The sequence below is a fragment of the Stylophora pistillata genome, chromosome 4 (assembly GCF_964205215.1).
Source record: "Stylophora pistillata chromosome 4, jaStyPist1.2, whole genome shotgun sequence".
Taxonomy (NCBI): Eukaryota; Metazoa; Cnidaria; class Anthozoa; order Scleractinia; family Pocilloporidae; genus Stylophora; species Stylophora pistillata.
Genome location: NC_142522.1, coordinates 6,054,935 through 6,073,118, shown reverse-complemented (window position 1 = coordinate 6,073,118; position 18,184 = coordinate 6,054,935). Strand labels below are relative to the sequence as shown.

Genomic DNA, 18,184 nt, shown 5'->3' with positions numbered 1-18,184 from the left:
TAATCAGAATTGCTCCGGAGGAGGAGTGAAGCAGCATTGTTAATCGTACTTACCATGAACTATTTTCGTTTAGAAAACTCGACCGCTTCATCTTGTGCTGCTACGCTAAGAAATCAATCGCAGGAGTTGATTGCAATTCTCCAGTCGATGAATTTTCCAGCTGCGACGACCTCATGAAAAACAAGCCGGTTCAGGTCTGTATCTGGATTCTTGGAATCCTCGCCTTCCTTGGCAACCTCCTTGTCATTATATGGCGCACCGTTGATAAAGAGGAAAACAGGGTTCAGTCCTGTTTGCTGACTAATCTGGCTGTAGCTGATCTGTTAATGGGCGTGTACCTATTAACGATCGCTATTATGGACTTGAGATGGCAAGGGGAATACTTCAAGCATGACATCAAATGGAGATCGGGTATGGGTTGTCAAATTGTTGGAGCTCTTTCGATGCTCTCAAGTGAAGTGTCTGTCCTGATTCTCACCATTATAACCACAGACCGACTAATTTGTATCGTCTTCCCATTCAAGTTCAAGCGCCTTACTTACAAAGCGGCCGTCCTTTCCTGCATGGGTGTTTGGATATTTGGCATAGTCATATCTTTGATTCCTATCATCGGAATAAACTACTTTTACGATGAAAGCGGGAATTTCGGTTTCTACAGTCGCTCCGCCGTTTGCCTTCCTCTACAGCTTTCAGAGGGCACACCGGCTGGCTGGGAATACTCTGTGACAATCTTTGTTGGCCTGAACTTCATTTCGTTCACTTTTATCCTCGTGGCGTATATCGCAATGTTTTGGACGGTAAAGCGTGCTGCTCGTGCAGCGCGATCGACGAATTTCAAAAACGAATCTGCCATGGCAAAGAGACTTGTTTTCATTGTGATGACAGACTTCTGCTGTTGGATGCCAATCATTATAATAAATGTTTTATCTCTAACTGGAAATTTTGAGGATTCAAATAAAATCGCCTACGTGTGGATTGCAGTATTTGTTCTTCCGCTAAACTCTTCCCTGAATCCAATCCTGTACACGTTTTCCACCCAGCGAACAAAACGTAGCTTAACCAAAAAAGGCAAAAATGTCACTGGTATGGTTATGAAGACATTAAACTACCGTATGCCAGGTGAGTAATGGCAATTATCAGTAAAAAAAAACACATTTAAGGTAACCTTAAGCTTTTCCAGGCACCCAAAGGGTGGGGATAAGCCGCGCCGAATCGTCATCATATATCCCTTATCTCTCTATCGGTTAAAAATAAATTAGAAAAAAACAGCCAGCTGAGTGAAAATGGGCGATCTTGTCCTTTCAACTATTTTCGTGTCCGACCGGTAGGAAAAACAAGTACAGATATGACAAATGGCGTGTCTAGACCCCCTCCCTAGCCTCCCTACCCTTCTCCTGTATCCTTGTACTTACTCTAGGTTTTCTTTTTTTATTCTTTTTAGGTCGAAAGCATACAGTCGATTGGCTGAAAACTTCAGATGATGCGACTTTGGTTACCAATGTAATTGCATATTCCAGTCCACTGCCATCACCACTGGTAGAAAAATATGAACGAGACCATGGTAAACATACGACGCACGGTAAACTGAAGCTAATTGAAGAAGTCGATATTCTGCAAGACGACACCGCTGGAAAGGCTGCCTCTGTGAGTGTGTTAAAACGTTTTTCAAAAGAACATTACGCTATCAACCCACATGAGACTTTCGCTGATTCTAGCAGTATGTGATGCGCGTGTCACATATGGACCCAGTAATGGCTTGACTAATCATAGTCTCTGCGTCGGAGCGCCATATCCGAAGGTCTGTGGCTTGATTCATCATTGGCGCTAAAAATGTTTCTTTTTCCCATATCCGTGACGAAACAAATTAACTTCTTGTTTCGATTTTGTTTAGGATAGATTAATTGAGCTGTGCAAGTTAAATTAAGGTGGTCTGTCAACCAATTCTCCCTGTCACTCAGCGGTTACGGTATCCTTCCAGGTTTTGGAAGTTTTTTACTGACTGGTTAAACAATATTTGTGAGAGAATTCGTCAGAGCGCTAGACACTGGGTAGAGAGACCTGGGTACGAGCCTGACTGGGTCACTGTGACGTGTATTCGGGAAAGACACCTGACTATCATATGCAATTCTTCTGTCGTCCCAGGGGCATAAAAAAAAAAAAAATTACCTGCGAGCTGATGGGGAGGCTTGACTTTAATGCTTTATGGTAGGCTGGGAGGTGAAGGGATCTTTCTTGAGATGAATCCAGGAGGACTGGCAAAACTCACGGTCACTTTAGGCTGCTGTGAACTGGGAAGAGCTTTGACAGGTATGAATTATTGCGTTTGCATAAGATTTAACCATCAAACTAATCTTTGCCGTCACAGGGTTACGCTGTAGCATGGTCAGAGGAAGGAGACCTTTTAAGCATGGTGTTACTGAAGTACTTCGCAAAAGAACACAAGCAAGACTGGATTCGAGAAGTTGATGTGGCAAAACGCTTATGTAGAGAGAGAGAAGAGTTTCCTGTCCTACTCAATTACCGTTGGCATTCTAAAGGTGAGTAAATGGACAATCCTTTATACTTTGTCCTCAAAACGGAAGCATATTCTGCCAGAATTGTCAACTGTTCTAACAGCAGAAAATGTCTGAAAAATAAAACTTTCTATTAATTGGACACAATCACCAGTAATTTTCCTGTTATGCCTGTTACGCTCCATTTTAAAGCGTATTCAATAAATTAAAACATCTCATCAACCGATCGAGCTCGAGGTCCTTACTGCAATTTACGTGACCGCTGTTTCGCAACAGTATGGACCAAGAAAACGAGGTCAGAAAGATAATCATCATAGTTCTAGGTTCAGATAGACGGAAACATTTCAATTCAAGTAAAGTTTTGAATTTGGCAGGCAATTCAAGAAAATACCACCCGCTAAATTGACCAATCATAGTGCACACACGAAGTGAGAGATGATATATGGTAGCTGCCATTCTTTTGTGTTGCCATTCTTTTTTAAGCGCATTAGATCATATATCTAATGAATTTTGCGCGATAGAAATAGCAAAATTATTATAAAATTATGTGTATAGAAAGCAATAGCTCTTTTCTCCTAGGCTTGCTTAAGGGAGGGTGAAAATGAAAGTAGAAACAATGAATCCACACGATTCAAATTTGATGTGCTCAAATGAGTCCATATTACAAAGTGTCCAATATATTTCCTCATATCAGGGATTGTTTTTACAGAGTGTCTCTAGCTATTGAAATAAAGTTGTTCTCTAGCCATGGAGGGTTTCTTCGATCAGTTCGTCTAGGAATTTTAGCTTTTATTTTCCTTTCTTTCATTCAATATTTCTTCTTTGCTCATTGTTTGCATTAAAGTAACTTCTCTAGTCTTTCTCTGCAGCCCGTAACCATAGTATCGAGCACGGCAAAGTGAAGATCCGCGAGTTACAATCGAACAGTTTGTAAGTAAACTATGTTCTTATTTGAAAAAGAAAATTGAAATAAAATTAGCTTTTTGTTTTTATACTAAATTTTTTCCTTTTCCTTCAGACTTATTTGCTACGATTTTGTGTCGAGTTCGACATTGCAAGATTTTCTTTGCGATAAAGGAACTGTCCTCAACTTTGATGTGGTTTGTGCTATAGCCTGTGACATCATCGGCGCTATAGAACGACTACAGGAACTTGGGATGGTGCATAACAACGTCACAACAAGCAACATTTTGATTGGTCACTGCCTAAGGGTAAATAGACTTTCTGAGTTTTTGTGATTAACAAAAAAAAGTTGTGTTGGATAGTTAGAAATATTTGGCTCGCGGTCATGAGGTACAGACCTCGAGCCAAATATTTTTACCATCCAACCCTCAACCATAATCAACAAATGTATATTATGGTTTATTTTCAGCTTCCTCCTGTGAGAGCAGTTTTGGGTGGACTATCTCGAGTGTCTAAGGAGAATGAAGCTGGTTCATTTACAAACCGGGGAGCTGATGAGCACAGTGATCACGGTAACGATATTGAGCAGTTCGGACAGTTGATAGCTACCTTATTAGGACACTGTCATGGGTCCAGTGAATACGTTCAGGTAAGGTTATCATTTGACAGCTCGATAAAGAACCACTGATCAGTAAATGAGCCGACGATCCTCTTCTCTCTCCTTTACTTACGACCACAAATGCACGCAATAACCGAAATGGTAGATTTGACGAAATTTCGTCAAACCAGTTGGATACTTGACGATTTTGGCGGATTTTAGTCATATTCGTCAGTTAATTTTGTTTCTTATGTAAACGGAAGTATTTTGGTGCTCGATGACATGTTCTCCAAATCAAAGAATGTCATGAAGGGTACTTATATATTTAAAAAAAAACATAAGTCTGCATTTTATCATCAGTGAATCAGCCTTGGCCATTTTTGGTCGCTTTTGCATCTTCATGTTTTGCATTACATTATCGATTGCTCTTCGCTGCACCCATTACAATGCATAGCACGTTTCATTACATTCCAATAATTTATTGCATGCTGATATGCTGTTCTGCATTACGCCAAACTATATTGTGTTATACTATCATACACAATATATTGCATTGCAATGTATTGCGTTCCAATTAGTAGACTATAGAATGCAATGTTGTTCGTGGCACTACGTTTCTGTAAACCAGCAGAGCATCTATAGCATCCCGACAAGCGTTTGGAATTGGATATTAAAACATTGCATGATTCAAAGCCACATAGCCGTTACAAATTTTGTTTCTTCAAGCTGAAAGAAATAGCTTTTTTCTCCTAACTTAAAATTGGTTTATCCACAGCTGCATGAAATCATGAACCTCTGTTTCGAAGAAACCGTAGAAAACAGACCCAAAGCGTCTTACATCCGGGAGTTGTTAGAAGAGCTTCGGTGTTGTGTTGGAGTCTGGGATACATGTCTATAAATGGAAAGAACTTCGTACAGCATTACTTTACAACTACTGACTACAACTATTATCTTCGGACGGACAATTCTTGTATTATTACGTTATAAATATAAACTAATTCCACTGGATGTTGATCATCCATATAAACATTGAATCCATCTTTGCCAATACTGACAATACTTGTATTACTTGAATATAAATAGTTACTCATTTGGCAGGATGTTCAAAATATTGTAGCTGATTTTAATAAACTATATCTTTACTGAGTCCTTCAATTACACGTGTGTTATCAATGGTTTCATTGCAGGATGCATCAAAAGCCTATAATTAACAGAAAGTAATTGAACAACAACAAACATATGAAACATATGTGTGAACTGCGGTTATGAGACGTATATGAGCACGATCCTTCGCAGTAAAGCACTATTTGAGCAATAGTGAAAATCAGACCTGAAAAAAATTTCAGGCCTGTACGGGATTCGAACCACTGACCTCTGCGATACTAGTGCAGCGCTCTACCAATTGAGCTAACAAGCCAACTGGGAGCAGGCCATCAAATTAATTCGATATAAACCCGTAGATGATAAATCAAACAACAACAAACATATGAAACAAATGTGTGAACTGCGGTTATGAGACGTATATGAGCACGATCCTTCGCAGTAAGAAAGTAATTGAATAACTTTGTAATAGTATACAAAGCGTATCATTACAAAGCACACGAGTATGATTGCAGACCGAATCGGACGACACGATTCTTTTATCAGTTAATCATAGTATTGCAATTTCCGGGAAGAAGAGAATGGCCAAGTTATGAAAGAAAGAGAAAAATTGCATAAAAAGACCGACGAAGGAGGCGTAAACTTTTTAATATTGATTTAAACTACAACTTTGGATGTAATTGTCTTATTAAACTGCCCAATAAAAAGCAGTCCGATAACAACCTGGCAAGTAAAATAGTGGGAAATAGGAGTGTTTTGGGCCAATCGCAATCAAGGAAATTGTAATTTTCATGATTATTTAAGAAATCAGCTTGCACAAAACCAAGCATATTACAGGGTTGTTACTTTGATAGGAATCTATGGAAACTATTTACTCGGTACTCGAATTTGGTTATTAGACTTTTTCAGTTGTCATTTAATGACTTTTCAGATTATTCCAAGAGCTTATATTACTAGCTCAAATGAAAAACAGCATTTGATTGTGGGGAAGGGTCATGCTATTAGAATTCTCAGTAGAATTTTCGTATGACTCCTTGTCTAGTCGCTTCTGATGTAAGCAATAACGTTTCAAATGCAGACAGCCAGTACGCCTCAAAGTCGATAAGTTGATGGAGACTAAGTTAGCCACTCTGATCACCAATATCATCGCTTTTCCGCGTCCATGACGTCATCAAAAGTGAGACAACATGAACGAGACCATGGTGAACACATAATGCACTCTAAATTGAAGCTGATTGAAGAAGTGGATATTCAACAAGACGACCCCGCAAGAAAACCTTCTACTGTAAGTGTGAGAAGAAATGTTTAGTGAAAGAAAATGTCATGATATCCTTGGAGATAGATTTATGGAGCTAAGCCAGCGCATATGATGAGCAGGTATTTAGATTTAGCATTAGTTATTTGAACATTTCTGGATACCAGGTACTAAATTTATCTTAAATGTAAACTATATTGTGATTAGAGGGATCATATTAACAGCATTGTTTGAAATCATCGAGAGTACAACTTAAACAATCTACGTGTCATAAAACTAAAAGATTGCCAATAAAGGAAAGTTCTTTGTCGTTCAATAACACACCTGAGAGAAAAGTGTCCTCAACTGGTTTCTTTTTACAACCGTTGCATAATTGCGATAAGTTATAAATAAAATCATTTGTGTTTTGAGATCGTTTGTGGTAGTTTGGCTTAAATATGCTAAGAATTTGGCCTGACAGACGTTTCGTATTGAGAGATGGCACTAAAAATCATACAAATTCACAAATAACCGGAAGCAGTCAAAAAATCGAATTAGCTCATATTCTAGTATTACGTAGGCCTATAGGTAAAACAAACCAATACATATGGAGTTTGTTGAAAAATTATTTTCATTTCGAGAAAATTGATAAAACTCGATTCACGCATAATTGGCGTCATTCAAAGGTCGAATTTAGCCCATTTTTGGAGGCCCCGTTTGTACTTGTAAAAGCAGTGAAAAACTTACAAATTTGTAGAACAATGTCTCTCCCATGTCACTATTTAAATTTCAAATAAAATACGGATTTTTCTATCTATTTAACGTGTGAAAAGTAGGGTAGCTTCAAAAGCATTTTTTTATATGTGCTAACTGAAATGAACGTTCATTATTTGAAATATGAGAAGTGGAAATGATAAAAGTACCGTTTGTAGGGTTGTTTTTCTGGGATTTTGTGCTGCTATGCATACGAGGGCTTTAAATTCATAGAAATTTCGCTCTTCGGTGAAGGTGACACAAAAGAAAAGACCGACTTTGTATATCATTTGCAGTTTGTGAGCGAAAGTGGTAATAATAAATGCTTGAATGCTATAAATAGCGTCTTAAATTTACTTGCAATACGATAGGAGTTGTTTTCGTTTTCTCCGACTGCATTCATTTTGTAGAAATGAATAAACATGGTTGTCACCACGTGACCTACGTGTCACGCTATTTTTCGATGTATATTCTTATTTTGCAAATTGTTGAAAATTCTTAAATCGAAAAGTTGCAGGGAATTTTTTACCTGAAATCCAAAAATTACGAATGAGAGGTTTCCTGTTCAGATAAAAATTCATAACTTTTTTGAACTTGTAACTACTTAATGGAAAGTAGCCATAAAACGTCACAGTTAATTAATCAATTTTATCTGATGAAACGTAGTGCGTAGCGAGTAAACAGCTGAGTTTAGACATTTTGAAGAATGGAAATTTGTTGTTCATTGAATCTCTTGTTGTGGATGATTAAGGCTACAATCCAACAGACAGAAAAGCGGTTAAGCGAAAAATACCTTTGCTGTCGTGTTACAAGTAAATAGAAGGGCATTTGGCTCTTTTTTATTCACTGGTGTGTTCAATGAATATGACTTGATATTGAGTAGAGCAGCTGTTTTCCAACGACCCAACGATGTTGATGCATGGACAATATGCGCACTACGTTCAAGTGATGAACTGTCTGGACCTCGTAAAGCTGAAGTGAGAGCCACCAAACTGATTTTGCGGCCGTTCGTGTAAAATAAAAATGCAATGGAACTCAAAGTATTTTTTTCTAGAAATCCTTCATCCAGACCTATATACGAGCAAAGTTTGGGGAATTTCTATTTTTCCATATTGCACACCTGCCGCTCTTAAGTTTGTAAACATAATAAGAAAGGTGGTAAATTTTAAGCTCGGTAAAAAAAGAAGAAAATCTTTCGTCTAGGCACGAGCGCAGTACAAAGAAAAAAATTCTGAGTCCTCACATGGAGTTGAAGGCCTGAGGTTTGATTCAACATAACTCATTTTTTCTTTGTCCCATGCTCGTGACATGATGAATAACATCTTTTTCCATTTTATGGTCACATCAAATAATCATTATGATAACACTAATATCCATGAGAAGGCAAATATGCCGTAAGACAGGCAAAGAAACACAAAATGCGAAACATAAAATTCTTAAGAAAATGTATTACAGGGAAAATAGAAATAGCCTTTTTTTAAAAAAAAATAACACTTTCCCATTCATATACCAGTGCTTCATTTCGGAACCACTCAATAATCGATGTAGTAACTTCCGGTCAACATTAATTATGACAGCTGGTGTTTCATTTTAATATGTCAAACGTATCAAAATTGGAAACAGAATTGTGTTCATTATTTTTACTCAGTGTCAGCAAGAAACTCATTGGAGGACATCCCTCATGCACTGTTACGGAAAGGAAACGTCTGCTTAAAGGTTAGAACGCTCAATGTTCTGAAATTTAGATAATAGTGGGCTTGGCAACGAGATCTTATCCTGTCGAAGTGAAGACCTGAAAGACACTCCCGCATTTAGCGCGAAATTTACATTGCAGTTGATGTGGGAAAACGGGACAATTAGAGGTAAACTTAGAAAACTGCCCATTTCGCCAAGGGATGAACAAATTACCCCTTACTGCATTCTTAATGAAAATACGTGGCTAAAAATTGGTACATGATTATATGTTTTAACCTTTAGAAGTCTTTCCAAAGTTTGAGAGCACTTCATTCATTCGACGTCAAAAATCTTAGATAATAGGAATGATTTTTGAAAGGGGGAAACTAACTATGTAAGGGTTCTCTTTAGAAATAGACTACTTCTCATCGCGTTTTACCATATGAATTTCTAGTCAACGATCGTTGACTTCCTTAATGTGTTGAGATCCAATTAGCAAGAAACATTTGTCTTTGACTCTGTCTATAAAAAAATATATTTTCTAATTGGCATTTTCTGAGAGAAAGAAGCCATACGTTTCCTTTTTTCGCCTTTTTACAAACAGATCATGAATGCTTCATGACTGCTCTTTATCTCATGAGAGCGGTAAATATTACATAAAGGCTATTTTCCGTCAGCTTTATTTTCCAACCACGCAAGAAACATCTGTCTAAGTTGGCATTCATTAATGGCAGCGACAACTGTCTGCGTAAGTCCGCTACATAAATATACGACAAACGCACATTAATGGCTTGGACAGTGATTGGTTCTGCTGTATATTTCTCGGTTCCTTGATAAACACTGAATCATTCGCAAACGTCAAGAGGACCCGGTTCGAATATGTAATTAGAGAAGCCTTTGCATTGTTTTACTGCCGTTGAGCCCCAATTATCTCAGCAACATTTTATAGAAGCTTCATTTTATGGAAGCTTTACGAGTAATACTTTACTGACGTGAAAACACTGCTTGTAATTAGCGCCCAATATTGGCAGCCATGTATATAAGAACGATCCTTCGCAGTAAAGCACTATTTGAGCAATAGTGGAAATCAGACCTGAAAAAAATTTCAGGCCTGTACGGGATTCGAACCACTGACCTCTGCGATACTAGTGCAGCGCTCTACCAATTGAGCTAGCAAGCCAACTGGGAGCAGGCCATCAAATTAATTCGATATAAACCCGTAGATGATAAATCGAACAACAACAAACATATGAAACATATGAGTGAACTGAATTAATTTGATGGCCTGCTCCCAGTTGGCTTGTTAGCTCAATTGGTAGAGCGCTGCACTAGTATCGCAGAGGTCAGTGGTTCGAATCCCGTACAGGCCTGAAATTTTTTTCAGGTCTGATTTCCACTATTGCTCAAATAGTGCTTTACTGCGAAGGATCGTTCTTATATACGTCTCATAACCGCAGTTCACTCATATGTTTCATATGTTTGTTGTTGTTCGATTTATCATCTACGGGTTTATATCGAATTAATTTGATGGCCTGCTCCCAGTTGGCTTGTTAGCTCAATTGGTAGAGCGCTGCACTAGTATCGCAGAGGTCAGTGGTTCGAATCCCGTACAGGCCTGAAATATTTTTTTTTTCAGGTCTGATTTCCACTATTGCTCAAATAGTGCTTTACTGCGAAGGATCGTTCTTATATACGTCTCATAACCGCAGTTCACTCATATGTTTCATATGTTTGTTGTTATTGGCAGCCATGTTACGAAAGGCGGCAATTTTTATTGCCTTTCTCGCTGGGGCTTTCGAACTAACTCGAAATACCCCGTTCTTCTACAATTTAAGAGGCTATTCAGCGCATAGTAGGGTTAAAGTTAGCCATGTTCTGTCGTACAAGCTACGAAACTCAAGCTTAATTCTCATCTCGCCCAGTTAGTGTTTGGACTAAGCAAGGATATGTCAGCCTATTTTGCCCCTTTGCAGTGGATCTGTGGCAATGGATGTCGAAATCAATCCTGGCCCCAACACCGCTACTTCACAATGTCAGGGTTTCGACAGTCAAAATCAAGCAACAGCTCCACAGTTTCTGGAACTTTTGAACATGTTGTTGGCAACTTACGTTATGTTGATTATGCTAATTTTAATTGCGACATCTCGACCCGTCGTTACGTTTATTCCAGAGATGAGCTGTACCGGTTACGTCCAAATACAACATCTACACTACAGTTTCGTCCTACCTTAAATCATATGCACATAAGAACGCCTTATCGGGGTTGTAGGGCTGGCAAGTGGGTCAAGGAAAAGCGGAATATTTCGCTCTCAAATATTCCTATTGTTGTTTCGCGTCGTACGTCACGCAACGTCAACAAGCGTTACACGCAATGCGTAATCAATCGACAAACTTATCCCGATCGCTTATTTCAGTGAAAATTGAAAGGACTCCTACCGCTCCTAAAGTTGTTCCAAAATGTATGGTTATAAATGCTCACTCTCTAGTGAAAGCTGACGCTGCTCCAGCCTTGTATGCTGACCTTAGCAGCAATAATATTGACCTTTGTTTTGTTTCGGAATCTTGGCTAGACAAGAAAATTTTGTCCCACTTGATCTGCCCTAATGGCTATGTGATGGTTAGAAAAGACCGGAATGGAATACGTGCAGGTGGAGGGGTTGCTGTCACCTGTAGGAAGGACTGGAAAATAAAAGTAATCAACGCCAATGGACAGTTTGAGTTCGAGACTCTTTGGTGCAAAATAACAACTCCAAATTCCGAGTTTTTCGCTGCCAGTGTTTACCATCCGCCTGACCCCATCTACGAAGCAGCTGATCTACTGAATTTCCCATCTGAAACCTGTGATCAAATCCTGTACGATGATCCGAACGCCAAGATCGTAATTGCAGGTGACATAAATCAGTTGAAAATAAAAGATCTCACGCAACAACATGGTCTGCATCAAATGGTTAAAGTACCTACTAGGCGGGACAAAATACTTGATGTTTTTCTGACTAACTGTCCACTGCTTTGGAAACCCGGTAAGGTGCACAAGGGTCTGGTGAGATCTGATCATTTGGCTGTCACTGTACTACCCTCTATCCCGGCTAAACCTCAACGGAAATATGTCAGTTTCCGCGATACAAGAGACCACCGCAAAATTGCCATGGAGACTAAGCTTAGTGCTTTCGATTGGAATTCTATCAACAACCTAGCTAATCCTGAAAAAAGCGTGAAACTACTTAATACAAGCCTATGGTCGATGCTCAATGAGATTTTTCCACTCGTCCGGGTTAGAGTATCGTCCAGGGACCCGCCTTACATATCCTCCCTCGTAAAGCACCTCTGCAAAGTCAGAAACAAAACAGCACATCAAGGTAACCAAGTGGAGAAAATTATTCGTCAAGAGAAAATCAACGCACTCATTCGCATGAACCAAGTAAACGCTGTGGACAACGAGCGATTAAAACATAACCGAGGCTCTAAAGGATGATGGGACACAGCCAATAGAATAACTGGCAGAAGGACACAAGGCACCCTTGTCAGCTCGGTGATTTCACCTGATATCATCAACACATATTTCCAGACCATCAACACCGACGATGAATATGAGGTTCCAACGCGTCTGCAAATTCCAGCAGGAACCCGTTTGCCGACTGTGAACTTATTATCGCACCTGAAACGAACCGCCTCGGGGCCTGATGAGTTTCCCTAATGGTTTTGGCGCGATTTCTCTCAACATCTTGCACCCGTGATCACCAAAATTTTCAACTGCTCACTTAGGCATCAAACTGTCCCATCTCTGTGGAAATTAGCGAACGTCTCGCCCATCCCTAAGGTATCTCCTCTGACTGAACGCAATCAGCTCAGACCGATCTCATTAACCAACATCATAATGAGAATTTTTGAGCGTCTCGTCTGTAAACAAGAAGTATCTCCTATCCTAACGTTGGGCGGATAAAAACCTGATGACACTAAACATGAAGAAAATCTTTGAGATGGTTGTTAAAAGTAAAACCACAATGCCCCTTCCAGAGCCCATGGACGGAATAACCAGAAAAAGCGGACTAAAGCTGCTAGGAGTTTACAGTAAACGAAGATCCATGTAACTGGGACGTTCAATTTGAAAACATGCTCAGCAAAGCAACTTCTAGACTGTACATCCTCAGAGTCTACAAATACTACGGCTTTTCATTACAAGAACTTACACTGCTGTTTGACAGTCTAATTATGTCACTTTTCACTTACGCAATTGAGGTGTGGGCTTCTGCCCACTACAGTAAATATCTCACTCATATTGATAAGTTCTGTAAGCGAGCGTTACGTTATGGTTACACCAGCAAATACACTCCCATAATGGATGTAATTAAAATGAAAGACAGGCTTCTTTGGGACGAGATAACCTCTGACAGCGCAAATCCATTACATGAACTTTTACCAGCTCAGAGAGCTAGGAGCCTCTGGAAAAGAGGACATAATTACATCCTGCCTCTAGTTAGAACCGAACATTTTAGACTGCTTTTTTAATAGATGTCTTTTCGAATTTGTGTAGCCACTTAGTCTTGTATATACATAATGAATTGATATATGTAGGAAATTGTAAGTCCAGACGTTTTGTCTCTGGACGTGTTTCTTTTATTTTTTCCAAGTCAATAAAGATTTTATCTATCTATCTACTTTTGTCATTCAGTGTTTGAGTGTTTCGTTGACAGGCTTTTAAACTTCTACGACCACGGTAGCCTATCCATGTTTTGTGTTTTATTTTTCTGGTATACAACGGTCATTTTTTTCACGAAAACGCCACCAGTATGAAATACTATTATCCGCACAATTCCCTCAATATGCATCTAGATTTATGTCAAGACTTTTTGAATGAATTTTTCAATTGTATCAATGATGAATTGCTGGTTTTGAGGCCGCAAAATTTTTTTCTGAAATGTTTTGAAACTTGAACGCCATTTTGACTTCTTTGAAACGGTTATAAATAAATAAATAAATTAATGAGTAAATTATTATTACAGTTTATGCTAGTTGTTTATAGATGATAGTAGTCTCTACTATCTATCCTTTTCGAGCAATGAGAAAGTCACAAATGAAATAAGACAATGACAACGAATGTGACTACCTTAGAGGAATTAGAAAGGAGTACTGAACTCCTGACGGTACGTTTGGCTTTTCGGGTTCATTCCTGAATGGCATGATTCCAGTATATTAGGGATACCTAAATGCATTCAACTACACACTTTTAACTGCAATAGACATCAGATTGCACAGTGGACTGACTTTCTTCTTCATAGTGAGATGTTAAAATCGATAATCAAACATAATAATTGATAACCAGGTCAGTGAAAACTGGTATGTAATCATGATGCTGATCTTTAGAAAAATATCTCCCCTTCGCCGATAAAATGAAATGCCGGAGAATTGTCAAGAAAGATACGTTTTGGCACAGCTTTCCGAGAACCCAGGCTTCTGATCCTTTTCATTAACCTGAAGATGAGGTAATACAATGAAGGGTGGGAGTCGGGTGGCGGAGGGGCACAAAAGTACGGAAGGCGGGAGAACGTAATAAGGGAAGTGGGAGGCTGTGATCCCCTATCTCCCTCCTTTCTTCATTTCCCTCAAGCCCTCTCATGTTTGCTTAGTAATAATTTGTGCTGAACACCCTGTCTAAGTGTGTAAGTAAAACGCACGATTAACAGTATGACTTTACTTTGGAGTGACAACTTTGGCAACTTTGCGCGTTGCCACTTAAATTTCCTCTTAATCCAAATAATAACAGACTGAAAGGACATTTTAAGTATTCTTATCATCGTTCTACTCAACTTTGCAGACAGTGTGCAGTTCAAGATTACTGTGTTTATGTTTCTTCAAGGATTTTTGCTCTGGTGTTTGACGCATGTGCGTCTTGCAACAATTGGTGTCTCTTCACAAGACATCACAGGTAAGTATTCCATTTGGGAATTAAGACAGGTTTGATCTAGCAAGTAAGTTGATAAGTTGTCTATGCCTTTCATTTTTACATCAAAGGTTATAATCGTTGCAGCTTTTTCGCTTTAGTTTTTAGTTTTAATCTGTGCATTGTTAAATGCAGCTGCCTGCTTTTTGCCGGTGGCCATATAAACGGAAAATTTTTGCAAAATGCGTCTGAATGTGTTTTGGTTCTACCAAATTTATCATCCCCAATGGCACTCCCATAAAATGGATTTGGTGTTTGTAATCATCCCAATATAACTTAGTGTTTCTTGAAATAGGCAGTGACTTCAGACATTGAATTTACAATGTAAATGCATTCTTTACTACCCTGCAGTTTATCCCGTCCTTTGTTTTTCTTTTATTCAAAATGGGCTCATGAACATGATTACCAAAGCACATTTGGTTGGTTCGTTTGGATGTTTTAACGCGACTTGAAAACCACTGACATGAGGAACTTCAAACTAGGAACCCCTAGTACATCAAGATAACTTTTTGGTATCATTCCGATATAACCTATATTAAGTACCTTTATTTCTTTCTAGGTAACTGCTCCTTTGATCTCAAAACACTGTGTAACTGGCGGAATGAAAGGATAGGAGACTATTTTGATTGGCTACTCCGGCAAGGAGCTACTCCTAGTTTAAACACAGGACCGAGCAGCGACCACTCAGGTAAGTAGAGAACGGTGACACCCCAAACCAGTTCTATTAAGCTCAAGAAACACACGATAGAAACATTATGTCATCTGACATACAAATCAAACGGTTAAACTGATGAGATAGCTAGGATGCGAGGCTGTAAACGTTTCTTTTCAAGTTAGACTTACATACATACATACATACATACATACTTTATTTATTCCAGAAGCAGATGATAACTATTATATACAAATAAAACTAAAAAGAAAATACTTCTAGAAAAGGAAGTTAAGAGGTTATCCCTGTGTAAAAACTCCCTTAAAAGAAAAGACAAAATATAAATCAAAATCATTACAATCAAATATTTAAGTACGATTTAAGTTTAGATTTAAAATGCTGAAAGCTGTCAGCTTCCACTATATCACCCGGTAACTCATTCCATAATTTGACAATCCTAATAAAAAAAGAATTTTTGTAACAATTAAGTCTAGCTGGTTTAATATAGAGTTTGTATTGATGATTTGCTCTCGTAGACCGAATCGTGGCAATATCAAAGAAGTCTTCAAAATTTAAATGATAAAAACCAAAAACTATCTTATAACATTCGACTAAAGATAAGTAAGTTCTACGGTCAGAGAGAGTGGGCCATTTTAGCAGTTTGCATCGGTCTTCATAGGACATTTCTCCTTTGCGTTGATTTAAAGCGAGTCTTGAGGCTCTTCGCTGTACATTTTCAAGGGTATGGATGTCCTTAACAAGGTAAGGACACCAAACAGGTACCGCATATTCCAAGATTGGCCGTACCAGAGACATGTACAGCATAGAAAAAACATTTGTGTTAGCGGTGCCTACTGAGCGTTTAATGGAACCTAAAACTTTGTTCGCTTTATTGACAGTGATACTTATGTGATGGCCCCATGAAAGATCTCTAGTTAGTGTGACACCGAGATCTTTAAAATTAGTCACATCTTTCAGGGGCTTTTCTAAGAAATAATTAGTTACCGACTTATCGCGTAAATGCGTAATTCGCATAGATTCGCATTTGTCTGCGTTGAAACGTAGCTGCCACTTACGAGCCCATGCGCTAAGATTATTAAGATCATCCTGAAGAAGCTGACTATCTTTTATAGGGTCAATTATCTCTCTGTAGATCTTCGTGTCGTCTGCATATAGTTTCACTGTAGATGATAGGAATTCAGATATGTCATTAATATACAATAAAAACAATAGGGGCCCGAGAATGGTTCCCTGTGGAGTTCCGGAGGTAACGCACGACCAATCAGAATAAGATCCCCTAACGACTACACGTTGTTTGCGCCCCACCAAAAAATGTCTCAGCCAGTTGAGTAAACATTCGTCGATGCCGCTACATTTCAATTTTAAAAGCAGTCGCTCATGAGGAACGCTGTCAAAGGCTTTGGCAAGATCCAGAAAAACAACATCGGTAGGAGTGGATGAATTACGGGATTTCGCCCAGTCATTAAACGTTGATAACATTTGAGTTGTAGTAGATCTTCCTCGTAAAAAGCCAAATTGGTTGCTATTGATAAAGTCGATTTCGCGCCAGAACTTAATCATCCTATCAAAAACAATTTTTTCACAGATCTTACAAGCAATTGAAGTAAGGGAAATTGGGCGGTAATTTTCTCTCGAAGATTTGGAACCCTTCTTATGTAGAGGTGTAATGTCGGCATGTTTCCATTCCTCAGGCAAAAGGCCAAGAGACAACGATTTGTTTATCATATACGTCAACGAAGGTGCTAATTCCGAAGCACACGACTTAAAAATGCACGGCGCGATATGGTCAGGCCCAGGAGACTTATTGGGCTTGAGTTTCAGAAGATGGCGTTTGACCTCATTGACAGAACAATCAATTTTCGCAAGTTTCTTGTCAACAGTGCAGTCTTGAGTGGGAAAATTTGCATAATCTTCGGTAGTAAACACCGAAGAGAAGTATGAGTTCATACTCTGAGCAATACTGAAGTCGTCAGTCAGAACACATCCATCGACGCTTATAGAGATGAGATTATTAGTGCCTCTTCTCTTGGACTTAACAAAATTCCAGAAAGGTTTCGGGTTTTCATTTTCCTGAAGATCAAGTGCAAGTTTCTCTATATAAGACCATCTAGCTGTGTTACAAAGTCTCTTAACAGAATTGTTGAGTTGCCGATATTTTTCCCAAATAGTTGAATTGTTTTTTCTGCGAGCTCTATTATACAATAATTTCTTCTTTTTGCACAAAACGATAAGTTCCTGTGTAATCCAGGGGGCACTGGATCTCTTTTTATTCTTGCGTTTGGGAATGCACTCATCCACTGCTGTAAATAACAAGTCTTTCCAGCAAGCCCAATTATGATTAATATCGCTGTCGAAGAAGGCGCAATGCCATGGAATATGAGATAACAGCGATCTTAAGTGATCCCAGTCGGCTTTACCATAGCAATACAACAACTTCTGTGATTTACGCTGGACGTAAGGTATACCAGATAACGAGAAGGAGATAGAATTGTGATCTGAAAAGGGTTCTCCAACAACCAAATGGTTTACGAGGTCGGGCGAAGTAGTGAGAACTAAGTCTAGGATGTTCGAGTCTCTGGTAGGTTTATTTATCAACTGTGTCAAAAAATTGTCTTGGACGATGTCCATCATGAGTGTGTAAATATCAGATTGACGCAAGAATCTGTTATTCAACCAATCAATCTCCGGAAGATTGAAATCGCCAACAAGAATCAACTCGTTCGTCGAAAACTCTTGCAAAACAGCTTGTAAGTCCTCTAAAGGCTTAGGATCGTTATTGGGAGGACGATAGAAAACT

General features: G+C 38.8%; 2 protein-coding genes across 2 annotated transcripts in view; both read left to right on the top strand.

The window, feature by feature from the left end:
• The window catches only part of LOC111344965 (MAM and LDL-receptor class A domain-containing protein 2), a 39,491-nt gene extending 34,322 nt beyond the window's left edge, over positions 1–5,169 (top strand). The window contains exons 54-60 of the mRNA XM_088756409.1: positions 74–1,119; positions 1,442–1,644; positions 2,366–2,537; positions 3,383–3,443; positions 3,532–3,724; positions 3,886–4,065; positions 4,790–5,169. Coding sequence (XP_088612535.1) covers positions 74–1,119; positions 1,442–1,644; positions 2,366–2,537; positions 3,383–3,443; positions 3,532–3,724; positions 3,886–4,065; positions 4,790–4,912 — 1,978 coding nt within the window. The 3' untranslated portion in view covers positions 4,913–5,169. The remainder of the gene's footprint in view (positions 1–73; positions 1,120–1,441; positions 1,645–2,365; positions 2,538–3,382; positions 3,444–3,531; positions 3,725–3,885; positions 4,066–4,789) is intronic.
• A 3,551-nt stretch (positions 5,170–8,720) lies between these two features.
• The window catches only part of LOC111344971 (MAM and LDL-receptor class A domain-containing protein 1-like), a 47,287-nt gene continuing 37,823 nt past the window's right edge, over positions 8,721–18,184 (top strand). Inside the window, exons 1-3 of the mRNA XM_088756414.1 lie at positions 8,721–8,818; positions 14,589–14,699; positions 15,274–15,402. Of these exons, the coding sequence (XP_088612540.1) occupies positions 14,618–14,699; positions 15,274–15,402 (211 nt within the window). The 5' untranslated portion in view covers positions 8,721–8,818; positions 14,589–14,617. The remainder of the gene's footprint in view (positions 8,819–14,588; positions 14,700–15,273; positions 15,403–18,184) is intronic.